The sequence below is a fragment of the Triticum dicoccoides genome, chromosome 5B, assembly GCF_002162155.2.
Source record: "Triticum dicoccoides isolate Atlit2015 ecotype Zavitan chromosome 5B, WEW_v2.0, whole genome shotgun sequence".
Lineage (NCBI taxonomy): Eukaryota > Viridiplantae > Streptophyta > Magnoliopsida > Poales > Poaceae > Triticum > Triticum dicoccoides.
The window spans coordinates 321,075,096-321,087,486 of NC_041389.1; the positions used below are offsets into that span (position 1 = coordinate 321,075,096).

Below are 12,391 nucleotides of genomic sequence, written 5' to 3' on the forward strand. Positions count from 1 at the left end.
GTTCCGGTAACCCTCTCGGTATTCCGGTAAAATCCCGATTTCACCCGGAACACTTCCGATATCCAAATATAGGCTTCCAATATATCAATCTTTACGTCTCGACCATTTCGAGACTCCTCGTCATGTCTGTGATCACATCCGGGACTCCGAACAACCTTCGGTACATCAAAATGCATAAACTCATAATATAACTGTCATCGTAACCTTAAGCGTGCGGACCCTACGGGTTCGAGAACAATGTAGACATGACCGAGACACGTCTCCGGTCAATAACCAATAGCGGGACCTGGATGCCCATATTGGCTCCTACATATTCTACGAAGATCTTTATCGGTCAGACCGCATAACAACATACGTTGTTCCCTTTGTCATCGGTATGTTACTTGCCCGAGATTCGATCGTCGGTATCCAATACCGAGTTCAATCTCGTTACCGGCAAGTCTCTTTACTCGTTCCGTAATACATCATCTCACAACTAACATATTAGTTGTAATGCTTGCAAGGCTTATGTGATGTGTATTACCGAGAGGGCCCAGAGATACCTCTCCGACAATCGGAGTGACAAATCCTAATCTTGAAATACGCCAACCCAACATCGACCATTGGAGACACCTGTAGTACTCCTTTATAATCACCCAGTTACGTTGTGACGTTTGGTAGTACCCAAAGTGTTCCTCCGGTAAACGGGAGTTGCATAATCTCATAGTCATAGGAACATGTATAAGTCATGAAGAAAGCAATAGCAACATACTAAACGATCGGGTGCTAAGCTAATGGAATGGGTCATGTCAATCAGATCATTCTACTAATGATGTGACCTCGTTAATCAAATAACAACTCATTGTTCATGGTTAGGAAACATAACCATCTTTGATTAATGAGCTAGTCAAGTAGAGGCATACTAGTGACACTTTGTTTGTCTATGTATTCACACATGTATTATGTTTCCGGTAAATACAATTCTAGCATGAATAATAAACATTTATCATGATTATAAGGAAATAAATAATAACTTTATTATTGCCTCTAGGGCATATTTCCTTCAGACACAAGACGGACGCGCGCTCGCCCTCTCTTCTCCCCGGGCCCACTGGTCTGTGGCGCACACCCTCCACCGCCTGCTTGGTCGCCGACGTCGCCGACTATTTTTTCCGATGAAAAAAGGATACATAGATAGTTCTTGCGTACATAGATAAAAAAAAGATCAACTACTCATCGGTTTCCGACTCCGACTCAGTAATGTCCTCCTCCGACGTCTGAATGTAGGCGTCAACAGCCTGCTCGTCCTCGAAGTCCCACCCCGATGTTTCTCGCAGCTTCAGTCTCAATTGAGCGGCCTGCTTCCGGGTACGCTTGCCCTCCCGATAGGCGGCTCACTCCGTCCTCCTCGCCTCCCTCTCCGTCCTCCTTTCCTCGTAGAACTGACGTTCGTCGACGATGTCTTGCGGGAAGCGTTCGCGCCACACCATCAAGGCTTTCATGTCCATCTCGGCGATGGCGAGGCGACGCTGCCGCCTCCGGTGGACGCGACGATCCTCATCGGTGAAAAGCCGCGGGAGAGGCGCCAGATCCTGCGCCCGCTGGCTCGACACGTCAGGAAAATTCATCTCCCGACTAGGCCGCCGGAGGCGCCACGCCGCCGCATTGTACGCGCGGGCTGCCTGCTCTGCAGTGTCGAAGGTGCCGAGGATGAGGCGTTTCTCGCCAAACAAGATCTCGGCGGAGAAGGCGACGGAGGGCCGTTCACGGACTCCGCGAAAATCCGAAGCGCCGAGGCGGCGCATCGACATGGTGGCACAGAGGCGGCGAGGCTATTGAGAGGGGGTGAGACGAGTGGGCGGCAGACTGAGTGTGGAGGGAGCGCCGGCTGCGGCACACCAAAACAAGCGCGCGAACCTTTCCCGCGCTCTGGAGCGCCAAAACCAGCGCGCGCTAGGCCGATTTCCCCCCGCGCGCGAACCTTTCCCGCGTGCTGGAGCGCCAAAACCAGGGCGGCGACATGACCATTGGCATGATCTAAAAGCGCGCGCGGTCATGAAATAAGCCGGCACGTTGGGCGCACTGCCGACTAAATCTAAAAGGACGGACCGCCGACCCAAACGAACAAAAAGCAGATAAAAGCACCGTCTGTTTGGGTCAGCCCGTTGAAGTTACTCTTACATAGCGCGAGTTACGCCCACAAATCTTCCGCTGGTTTGGTACCTGTTTGTAGGAGCTTGGACATCAAGATGCGTTCATGGATATTTAAGATACGACGGATCACAATCTGCGCGTCCGAATGGAGCGGTGCGGACGTTTTATGGGAGGTTTGATGTACACGTTGCCTAACAGTGTTAAATAAAGTACAGCATAATATATAGTGTATTAAAATTGTCCCTCCTCGTGCGCCTCATTCTCCTCTCCACTTCGTGGCGGAGTGGTGTCCTCTTCCCAGCCAAGCCAGCTGAGCCGAAGCTGCAGTTGCGAATCAGAGAAGTCACCGGCCTCCCCTCCTCTCTCTTCTCCACGCCCCGAGAAATCAAAAGCCCACGTGAGGTACCCCTTGCTTGCCAAACTCCCACTCCCCCGCATCCACTCATTTTGCCCCTCTGTTCCGCCGAATCCTTTTTCGTTTCTTCCGGAATCTGATGCTTGATTCCGCCGGCTCGCAGCGCCTTGGGTGAAACTGATTTACCAAAGGTGTAGTTTTTGGGATTCTGTATGTTTGCTGCATCTCTTTCTGGTAGATGATCAGGCAGTCTTGTTGGACGAAATTCATGAATTTTGATAATTTGGCCGTTAATTGACGATATGGTTCTTTTCTACCCTGATATATGTTTCTGGTGATTTCTTGACTAACTGTAGTTATTCCTTCTGAGAGAAAGCGTGTAGTTGATACGTAGTAACCATGTGGAACCAGGCCATTACTTATTTTGTTGGAAACTGGGAAGATCTTGTATAATTTAGGTCCTTCTCACTATTGTCTCTACCTTGTACTTGTGGTTAGAATGACATTTCATTGTGTTCCATATTTGTTTCATACTAATAATGGCAAGGTGCTACACACAGGGGCTTTTTGATTGTCCAATGGCGATGATGATGGCTGATCTTAGCTTTTCAGCGTCTATATCGAATGCCAAGCTACCAAGGTATGGAAATGACTCTTCCTTGGCTAAGAGATCTTCAATGTTCCGAGCAGAAGCCCGGTCCACAGAATCCGAGAAATATACTACCAATGGCCGATCGAGGAAGATGGTTCCAACAACCGAATTGATGAGGAACAAGGGCGGTGGCCGTGCAAGAACTGATACAGTTAATGGTTCTCTGAATGGAGCTGTCAATGGCTCGACCAAGGCGGTCATCAATGGTTCTACAAATGGCGTTGTCAACGGTTCGACCAGAGCAGTCATTAACAGTTCTCCAAAGGTGGTTGTTACTGGGACCAGTTTGGTGAATGGCAGCAACATGTCTGCTCTAGTTAAGACCCAGAAGCAAATGAGTGCTAGAGATGATCCCTTTGAAGAGGAGCTCAAGGTTTTGCCATCTGACGAAGGATTCAGTTGGGCAAAGGCTAACTACAACTCTGTGCAGAGGAGTATAGATATCTGGTCTTTTGTGCTTTCTCTTCGAATACGTATTTTATTCGACAATGCAAAATGGGCCTATCCAGGTGGATTCTCAGAGGAAAATCAGGTACATTAACAATAAAATGGCTAAGTAATTTAACCAGTAATTCTATAAGTTCAATCAAGTCAGGAAATGAAAAATACTGTAAGCTGTCATTTACTTGAAATCCCCAATGTGAAGGTGGTCTTAAGGTCCTGTTGTTAGCACATGAGAATTTTGCTTTAGTAATGGTGCAAAACCGCATCAGTTTTGACTGCTGAAATGGGTGTATTCCTGTTTCACTGCACATGTTAACTGGAACCGCCTTTGAATTCGCAGAAAATCCGGAGGAGAAACACTGCTTCATGGTTAAGAGAACAAGTATTGCAGCTTGGCCCAACTTTTATCAAGCTTGGACAGCTATCCTCCACAAGATCTGATTTGTTCCCAAAAGAATTCGTTGATGAGCTTGCAAAATTGCAGGTATTCATTCTTTGTCTAGGAAATTTTGCAGAAGGCTTCCTTTCTTTATCTCCTCTCTTCTGTTAAACTAGAATTATCTCTTTCTCCCAAAGGATTATTCCTGTTTACTGGCTGTAGTAGTTTGTTACATGGTGTATTTCTTTAACAAAATAGTAAACTTGCACCATGCACCTTTTGCTTTTCTGCAGGACAGAGTACCTGCATTTTCTCCTGAGAAGGCAAAGGCTTTCATAGAGAAGGAAATGGGGTGTTCAGTTGATGTTGCGTTCAAAGAATTCGAGGACCGTCCAATAGCTGCTGCTAGTCTTGGTCAGGTGCTTAGTTCCTACATTATCCAGCATACACATTTTCCCTGCTCAGTGACAATTCAGGCAGTGTCATATTATACCATTATTAGTATTTAAGAAGAATATAAAATATATTTTTTTCTTTCATGCTAGAGAAACTATTTAATTACAATATACATTGTTCTTATTTTCATATGTAAAATGTTTGCCTATAATTTGTGCCAGTTTATATCTGATGTCTTTGTCTTCTACTGTGACATACTGATGATACTGCACCATTGAGATTAGTGGTCATATTTGTCTAATGTCAGTCTTGATGATCTTTATGCCATGTTTCTTCAAATTGTACTTACAAATTCCCGTGATATCAATTTTCAGGTACATCGTGCGGTGCTTCATAATGGAGAGAGAGTTGCAGTGAAAGTTCAGCGACCAGGGCTCAGAAAACTTTTTGATATTGACCTAAGTAAGAGACATGTGTTATTGGTGTTCTTAAGTAGAGAACTATTGGTTATTTAACAAACAGGACAAATAACTCACATATATGTTGTTGGTGTTCTTAAATCGAAAACTATTGCTTATTTAACAAACAAAACTAATATAAGTTGAGATGATTTGTTTATTATTCTTGAAAATATAGTGGTTACTGTTCTAATTAGTTCCATACTTCCAGTGAATTTGATAGTTATTTTATCTTCTATACATAAAGAAATAGGTGAAATTAAGAGCTTATGTGTTTCTTCCTTTTTAAGTTTTACTACTCATTTCTTGCATAAGTTTATAAAATTCACAATTATTTCCTGTGTATTATTTACCCAAACTGTTGTATGTTAAATGGTTTATAATTTTCTTAATAATTCTAGTCATCTTTGCTTTCTTCTAGGGAATCTAAAGCTAGTAGCTGAGTATTTTCAGAGAAGTGAAAAATTCGGAGGTCCTTCAAGGGACTGGATTGGTATTTATGATGAATGTTCCAAGTAAGTATACATCAATGTATTGGACCATCCATATGCATTATTTTGTAATAATCCATTATTCAGCTATGGATACGATGTTTTTATTTTATGCCAGTCCCTGTTCAGTAACCAGTTTCTTGCGAGAAATGATGTTGGTTTAGTGGAATGACTATTTGTCTGCCATTTTATCTCATATTGTGACCTCAATTTTTTTTCTAATCAATAAGTGTTCACTTGGTCATGCCAGTGTGCAATTTCATCATGTCTATTTTGGCATTTATCCGTGTAAGTAACTGATAAGTTGACAAAGAAAACATGATATCAAATTGGCAAGGTTCAGGTAATTTATTACATATATTAACTATTTTTGTCTAGGTGATACCTTACAACGGTTACATTCACTAACTTGTAAGAGAGGGTGATATATCATACATGGAACATCTTTGATTACGAAAACAGAGAATACATTGCAATAAAAGTAGTGATTGTCAGCTCTGTTCATAGACAGAGATCTCAAATTGTTCTAGTTTTTAGTATTGAAATTGAACTTTCAAACAGAAGTTGACCACCCTGATTTCTGTGATTTCAGAATTTTGTATGAAGAAATTGATTACATCAATGAAGGAAAGAATGCAGACAGATTTCGTCGAGATTTCAGAAACATAAAATGGGTTCGCGTGCCAGTATGTCTTCTGGACCCCAAATGCAAACTTTTGCAGTGCTTTGTTTCAGTACTCCACTTTGAACATACCCAAAATCATATTGCCCTACTCACAATACTGGATCAAATTAAGAACGGGCAAACATCCCCATGTGGAATGTTTGGAGTGTTTAATTACAGTGATCAATCTGTCTGCTTGGTCTCTCTGCCTCCAGCAGGCATCCTCTTGCAATCACCTGCCTGGTCTCATGCTGGTCCGCATGCAGCTTGTGATAATTGATACGAAAATCTGCAGAATTCCTAATAGCCTTTCGATTGATTAGTTCAGTACGGTGGTTTCTGCATATGAATTTTGTGAGGCACGATATGGAGCATAAATCCTTTCTGTAGCATTAATTTATTTGGTTTTCAGACCTCTTACATTTCCCATTCTTGTGTTTTGCCTTCCTAGGAAGGCCAATAGCAGAGAAAGTGGGGACATTTTCTGACTTTCTGTTGCATATAACAGCCTATGATATGTTTGGGTTGATTGCTAGTGGGTAGCCCAAGCAGTAAAGGCTTGATCAGGACAGATTGTACTCTTGGACGCTTGGATGTGGCCTGTGGCTTGTTGTACCCCTTTAAATTGTAGTTGATGATTTTACTTGCATTCAATCAGCATAGAGATGTCTAAACTTTCGTTAAAGTGGAGTAATAAAACAAAACCCTTCTTCTTTTCTTTCTGAAATCTTGCTTCAAAGATTAAAATGACTTGCCATTATGCTGCTTCTGTAGCTTATCATGTGGGACTACACAACTGAAAAGGTGTTAACCCTGGAGTATGCTCCTGGTACGTGTTAATTATTTCTTGTAATTTAAAGTAACCTGAGTTAACTTTTTCTTGAGAGTTCGTATTTCACAATGGTTATCCATTTATAAAGTGATTTATTAGACATGTTAGTTACTATTTAGTGAAATCAGTTATGATACCATACAGTTTCTTTTTCTTGTATAGATTTGAAGTACTCCCTCTAATCCAAATTAATTGTCACAACTTTAGTACAAAGTTGTACTAAAGCTGCGACGATTAATTTGGATCGGAGGGAGTAATATATATGTATATTACCTTGTCATGCAGAGCAGGCTTACACAAACTAATCCACTTTCAGTTACTTATTATATATATGATTATGCCCATTATTGATCTTCAATCCTCTGTCTCGTCTGAGAGAATTCTAATAAGTACAGCAATAAATCCATTATATCTAGCCATGTATGATCACATATATTTCTACATGCCAAATTAATGTGACTACCTTCTGGTTCAACTTTTGCTTTAGAAAAGACTTTACATATTGCTGTTGTCTTTTCACTTAAATATACAACGAAGATCAAGCACAGTTTTTTAGCGGACGATTGTTCTTTCAATTGTAACTCAGACCAAAATTTTCCAGTTGTAATGCGGAAGTATATTTTTTTAGAACATTTTTTACCATGAAATATTATATTTTAATCTGTTTTCTCATTTATACAGGTATTAAGATAAACAACTTGGCGGTGCTAGACAGCCGGGGATATAGCCGTTCTCTGATTGCATCTCGTTCAATAGAGTCGTACCTAATTCAGGTCAATGTTTTCTTAGTGTACTTGATATGTTTGTACAAAACTCAGTTTAGTTGCTTGTGATTTTGTACATCATTTATAGAAAATGCTTCTCACAACATAGTGTCTACTCTTCTAAGAAAACTGATAGAAGACTTGCTTAATAATTCATTGTTGGGCTATTGCCTTTGTAATTTTCCTATTTGTTGCCTGTTAAATGTGACCAAAACCTGCGGGGATCATGTTTTAACACTGGGCATGTTTTTAGTTGAAGAATTTTTATCTGGGAAATATTAGCCATGCAGTTTGGGCTATTAACTGGCTGGTTTCAAGAGAGTTTGCATGATCTTATTAGATTTTTTTTTCTTAAATGAGAGGCCAGGGTAAACACGGCACACTTGACATTGTGTATCAAAAATTAGATGGTCTGGCTCTGCTTCAGTACTAGTCTCGTTTTTTTAAGCCTGAACTCTTCGGCTGCCTTTACTCCACGATTCAAAATTTTTGCCTGGTAAAAATCTCAAAGGATGTTGTTGGCAATAATTTAATAAATACATATCTACCACACATGTTGACTCGTAACTTGTAAGTATCAAACCATACAGTCCTTATAATTTCAAAGAAGTGGCGGTATTGCTAGATGATATAAAATTCCTGGATCCTGTACAATGGTGCAGTTCGCTGCCTGGTTGTCTTAATAGATGTTTAAGCATATATTTTGTATATTCTGTTTTATGTACAATATTGACACCAAGTTATTTATTTTTTTAGTGGATCAGTACATGTGATAGTTATTTGCACTAAGATTTTCATTCCATGTAAAACACAGATACTGAAGACCGGTTTCTTCCATGCTGATCCTCATCCTGGAAACCTTGCCATAGACAAGGATGGCTCTCTAATATATTATGATTTTGGAATGATGGGTGAAATCAAATCATTCACTCGAGATAGACTACTCTCCTTGTTCTATGCTGTGTATGAGAAGGATGCGAACAAGGTATTTTCGTATCTTCAAATGAGTGGTGCACACATAATAGTTTTCTGAATTTGCCTAGCATCTTACCTTACATGGTGTTGAGTAATTTAAGATGCTCATTTTTTGGGCAGTTCATCTATTCTCTCTTTCTCAGTCAACTCTATCTTACAGGTTATAAAAGCTTTAATTGACCTGGAAGCTCTTCAGCCAACAGGAGACCTCTCACCGGTTTGTAGGACATGTTATTTCCTGGGCAGAAAAGTAATTGAAGAAATTTCATTTAACATTTATTTTCTGCCCCCTTTTTTGTTATACAGGTAAGAAGGTCCGTACAATATTTCTTGGACAATCTGCTGAGCCAGTCACCGGATCAACAGCAGACTCTAGCTGCAATTGGAGAGGTTGCCTGACCTTATAATTTTACATGAATCAGTTTGCATGTAAAAATACTGAGATATTGAAGTTAATCCTGTGTTTTACCTTCCCAGGACTTGTTTGCAATTGCGCAAGATCAACCTTTCCGCTTTCCTTCCACATTTACGTTCGTCATAAGGGCATTCTCAACTCTTGAAGGTTCTCCATTCTTGTATATCCTGACAACATTACAATATCTACAGATCCATTTCTTTCGATAGTATCACTTCTGATTTCTTCAGTATTTTTATGAATGCAATATCTTAATGGTTTGGTACAGATATCTCAGTGTGTTCTTGGTTATAAGCTTGCAAAATGTTCCTAATTTACTAACTGTGTATTATAAACAATAACAAAGGAAAAATGCATCTCTACCTGTTGTAAAAGGATATAATGGCTCTAAGCTGCAAAATATATTCATTCCCACTTTGAAGAATCTTCTCATCATTAGAAGGCCATTAGTTATTTTTTGTAAATCAATTTTATGCAGTTGCTACAGATGGGGTGACATGTTTTGTTATGTCGTCTGTGGTTGAGATCAAGACTTGAGAGTGGACTTTGTGCAGTGCGTGCACCTGGGTGATTTAATGAACAATTAGAAGACACACATATTAGATTATAAGAAATCCAAAACCTTTTGTGGATATACATTGTTGGATGGATTGTGAACCTACAAAATTTGAGCCAAAATGTGTCCACGTGCGTCCTGTACAAACAAAGAAGGAACAACTGTCTAGAACTGAGTGTAACTGCACATAACTTTTTTGGTGCATAACACAAATGAAGTTTTTTCGCCACAATCTTAACTTGTGTAAAAAATCAATGAACACAAAGAGTTTTGGATTTTTTTTCATTCAGAACTTGTATACTCCGTGAGTGATTTTTCTAATTCTACCGCCCACTGCCCAGCACTTGACGTTTGGTATTTTGGGAAAAGAATTAGCATAGAATTTAAGGTTTCTAGGGAATGCCGAGCCGAATGAAATGAAGAATATATCTTGAGGACCTGCTCCAGGCCTCTAAACGCTCACACTGATATTCAAATTATTAGCTATGCGATTAACTTCATAAAAAGTTTACCTATTTACCATCTGTTAGATTAACTATTTGTCGGTCAATGATTGTGTTGGTATATTCATGTTTCACAGGCATCGGGTACATACTGGATCCTGACTTTTCCTTTGTCAAAGTTGCTGCACCATATGCACAGGTTAGGATTATTGTCTTTAAGATTGTTTATAATATGAACAAAGTTGTTAACTCCTCAATCCACTATGCACAGGTTAAGATTATTTTATGTAAATGTAAACTTTGTTCATGTACATAGTTCCTCATTTGCTAACTGTGTAGTATAAACAATAACAAAGGAAAAATAATCTTAACCTGTGCATACTGGATGGCGGAGTTAGCAACTTTGTTCATGCACATAGTGGATGGCGGAGTTAGCAAATAATTTGGTGCAGCAACTTTTATTATTATTTTATGTAACTTTGTTCATGTTTTCGCTGCTCTCTTAAATGTTTTCAGAAGTGGACTACAACTTTGCTAGAGCTTGTTACCAAGATAGATCATCTAGTTAATATGCTATGCTCGTGTGCGACTTGTTATTTCTGCTAACATAGTTCTGTTCCATTTTCCTCATAACAGCAGAAACTCTTTATCCTTTCAACATCTATCTGTGAATTCTTACCTTCTTCCATTTGAACTCCAGGAACTGCTAGACTTGAAAACAAGACGAAGAGCTGGACCTGAACTAGTCCAGGAGATAAGAAAGCAAGCAAATGATGTAAAGACATAATCGATATGATTTGTCATTTCCCCTCGTTTCTACGCTTCTAGTTGTTGTGCATGCCATTAACTGCTATCTCCATACATACAGGCCCGTGATTCTACGATCTCAATGCCCTACAGAATCCAACGGATTGAGGATTTTGTGGGGCAACTCGAGTCGGGTGATCTGAAACTCAGAGTCAGAGTACTTGAGGTATGGCTCTGCTGATAACTATACTCCTGTGTAGCATCTTTTTCTGCCATCATAAGTTAATGACAAGCACTTGTGTGCTCAGTAACTCCTAGTTTGAAAACCTAGTGTTTCCATTATTTGTTGCTTTGGTCGGAAGTCAACCTGAAACTTATATAATGGCATTTGCAGTCGGAACGGGCTGCTCGTAAAGCTAACGTACTTCAGATGGCGACCATGTATACAGCCATGGGTGGTACTCTCTTGAATATTGGGGTCGTCATGGGTAGTCAAGGAAACCAAATAGTCGCAAATGGGTCTTTCGTCGGCGCAGGTAGGATTTGTTGCTTGTTTCCTAAAAAAAGTCCGTTCGACAAATTCTCCATAATACGACAACTTTCAACCTTATGTGGAACCTTTCATTATCTTTACTTGTATTTGTAAGCTAACCTGAATTTAAACTAGTGATGTTTTCTACATGTCCTTTCTTGATTGGTCCAATTCTTGCTCCCAACTGAACTTGCAGGCATTTTCTTGGCATTACTGGTTGCATCTATGCGAAGAGTGAAGAAACTCGAGAAATTCGAGACGATGATGTGATCGCCGTGCTTCATTTTGGACACCTGCACAAAAACCAAGACAAATGGTTCACTTCTGTAAAGAAATTAAATGGGAACTGCTTTCTCATTCATAGGTAAATAATATACGTAGATCATGTAGGAGCCACATTCTTCCTGAAAATGTTGTAACTTGTTGCAACCTGTAAAAATCTGTCCAAACAGTATACATTCTTTTAGCAGAAAGCTCAGATTATTCAGCCGTAAATGATTAAGAAAGCTGGAGGATTTTATGCTTTTTCTTACAGTTCCTGATTCTGTTTCCCTAATGTCCCAAAAATATTGGCCTTTGTTGTTTTGCTTCCCAAGAAGATTGTTTCAATCCACCCTGGAAACTTCAATCCAGTTTCTCTCCAGAATTGCGTGGTTAAAATCGCTTCCAAATGCCTATCCAATAGGGCTCAACCTTTCATATCTCAGCTCATTCATCATGATCAAACGGGTTTCATTAGGGGGAGAGGGATAACTAAATACTTCACTTACGCTGCTAACATGGTCCAATCCTGCATCAAAAGGCGAAAACCTGCTATTGTGCTAAAGCTCGATTTTCAGAAAGCTTTTGACTCAGTTTCCTGGTCAGCTCTATCAACTATCATGAGGGTCAGAGAATTTCCAGATCTTTAGTGCTGTTGGATTCAGAATCTTAGCGTGTCAAAGTCATTCAGCGGTGTTACTAAAAGGGAAGCCAGGCCCTTGATTCCAGTGTTGTCGTGGTTTATAATGGACGAGTCTAAGCAAGTGGCCGTTGGCTCGCTAGCGATCCCGAGCAAACACCCAATTAGAAAACTTTTTGTCTGTCTTTTTTACTGTGTGTCAAAAAAAGAAAAATCTCTATGAACAAGTGTGAATGCACGGGAGCAAGTGTGGA

General features: G+C 40.2%; 1 protein-coding gene across 1 annotated transcript; it reads left to right on the top strand.

Moving 5' to 3' along the window:
- The first annotated feature begins 2,541 nt into the window (after window positions 1-2,541).
- On the top strand, window positions 2,542-11,770 carry LOC119308677 (protein ACTIVITY OF BC1 COMPLEX KINASE 7, chloroplastic-like). Its single transcript, XM_037584810.1, has 18 exons — window positions 2,542-2,679; window positions 3,049-3,672; window positions 3,925-4,068; window positions 4,257-4,382; window positions 4,734-4,821; window positions 5,239-5,332; window positions 5,901-5,994; window positions 6,747-6,801; window positions 7,486-7,577; window positions 8,383-8,553; window positions 8,704-8,760; window positions 8,850-8,933; window positions 9,021-9,105; window positions 10,095-10,156; window positions 10,658-10,732; window positions 10,826-10,930; window positions 11,099-11,240; window positions 11,433-11,770. The coding sequence occupies exons 2-18, from the start codon at window positions 3,067-3,069 to the stop codon at window positions 11,504-11,506; spliced, it is 2,154 nt and encodes a 717-aa protein (XP_037440707.1). The 5' UTR covers window positions 2,542-2,679; window positions 3,049-3,066; the 3' UTR covers window positions 11,507-11,770.
- Window positions 11,771-12,391: the final 621 nt, after the last annotated feature.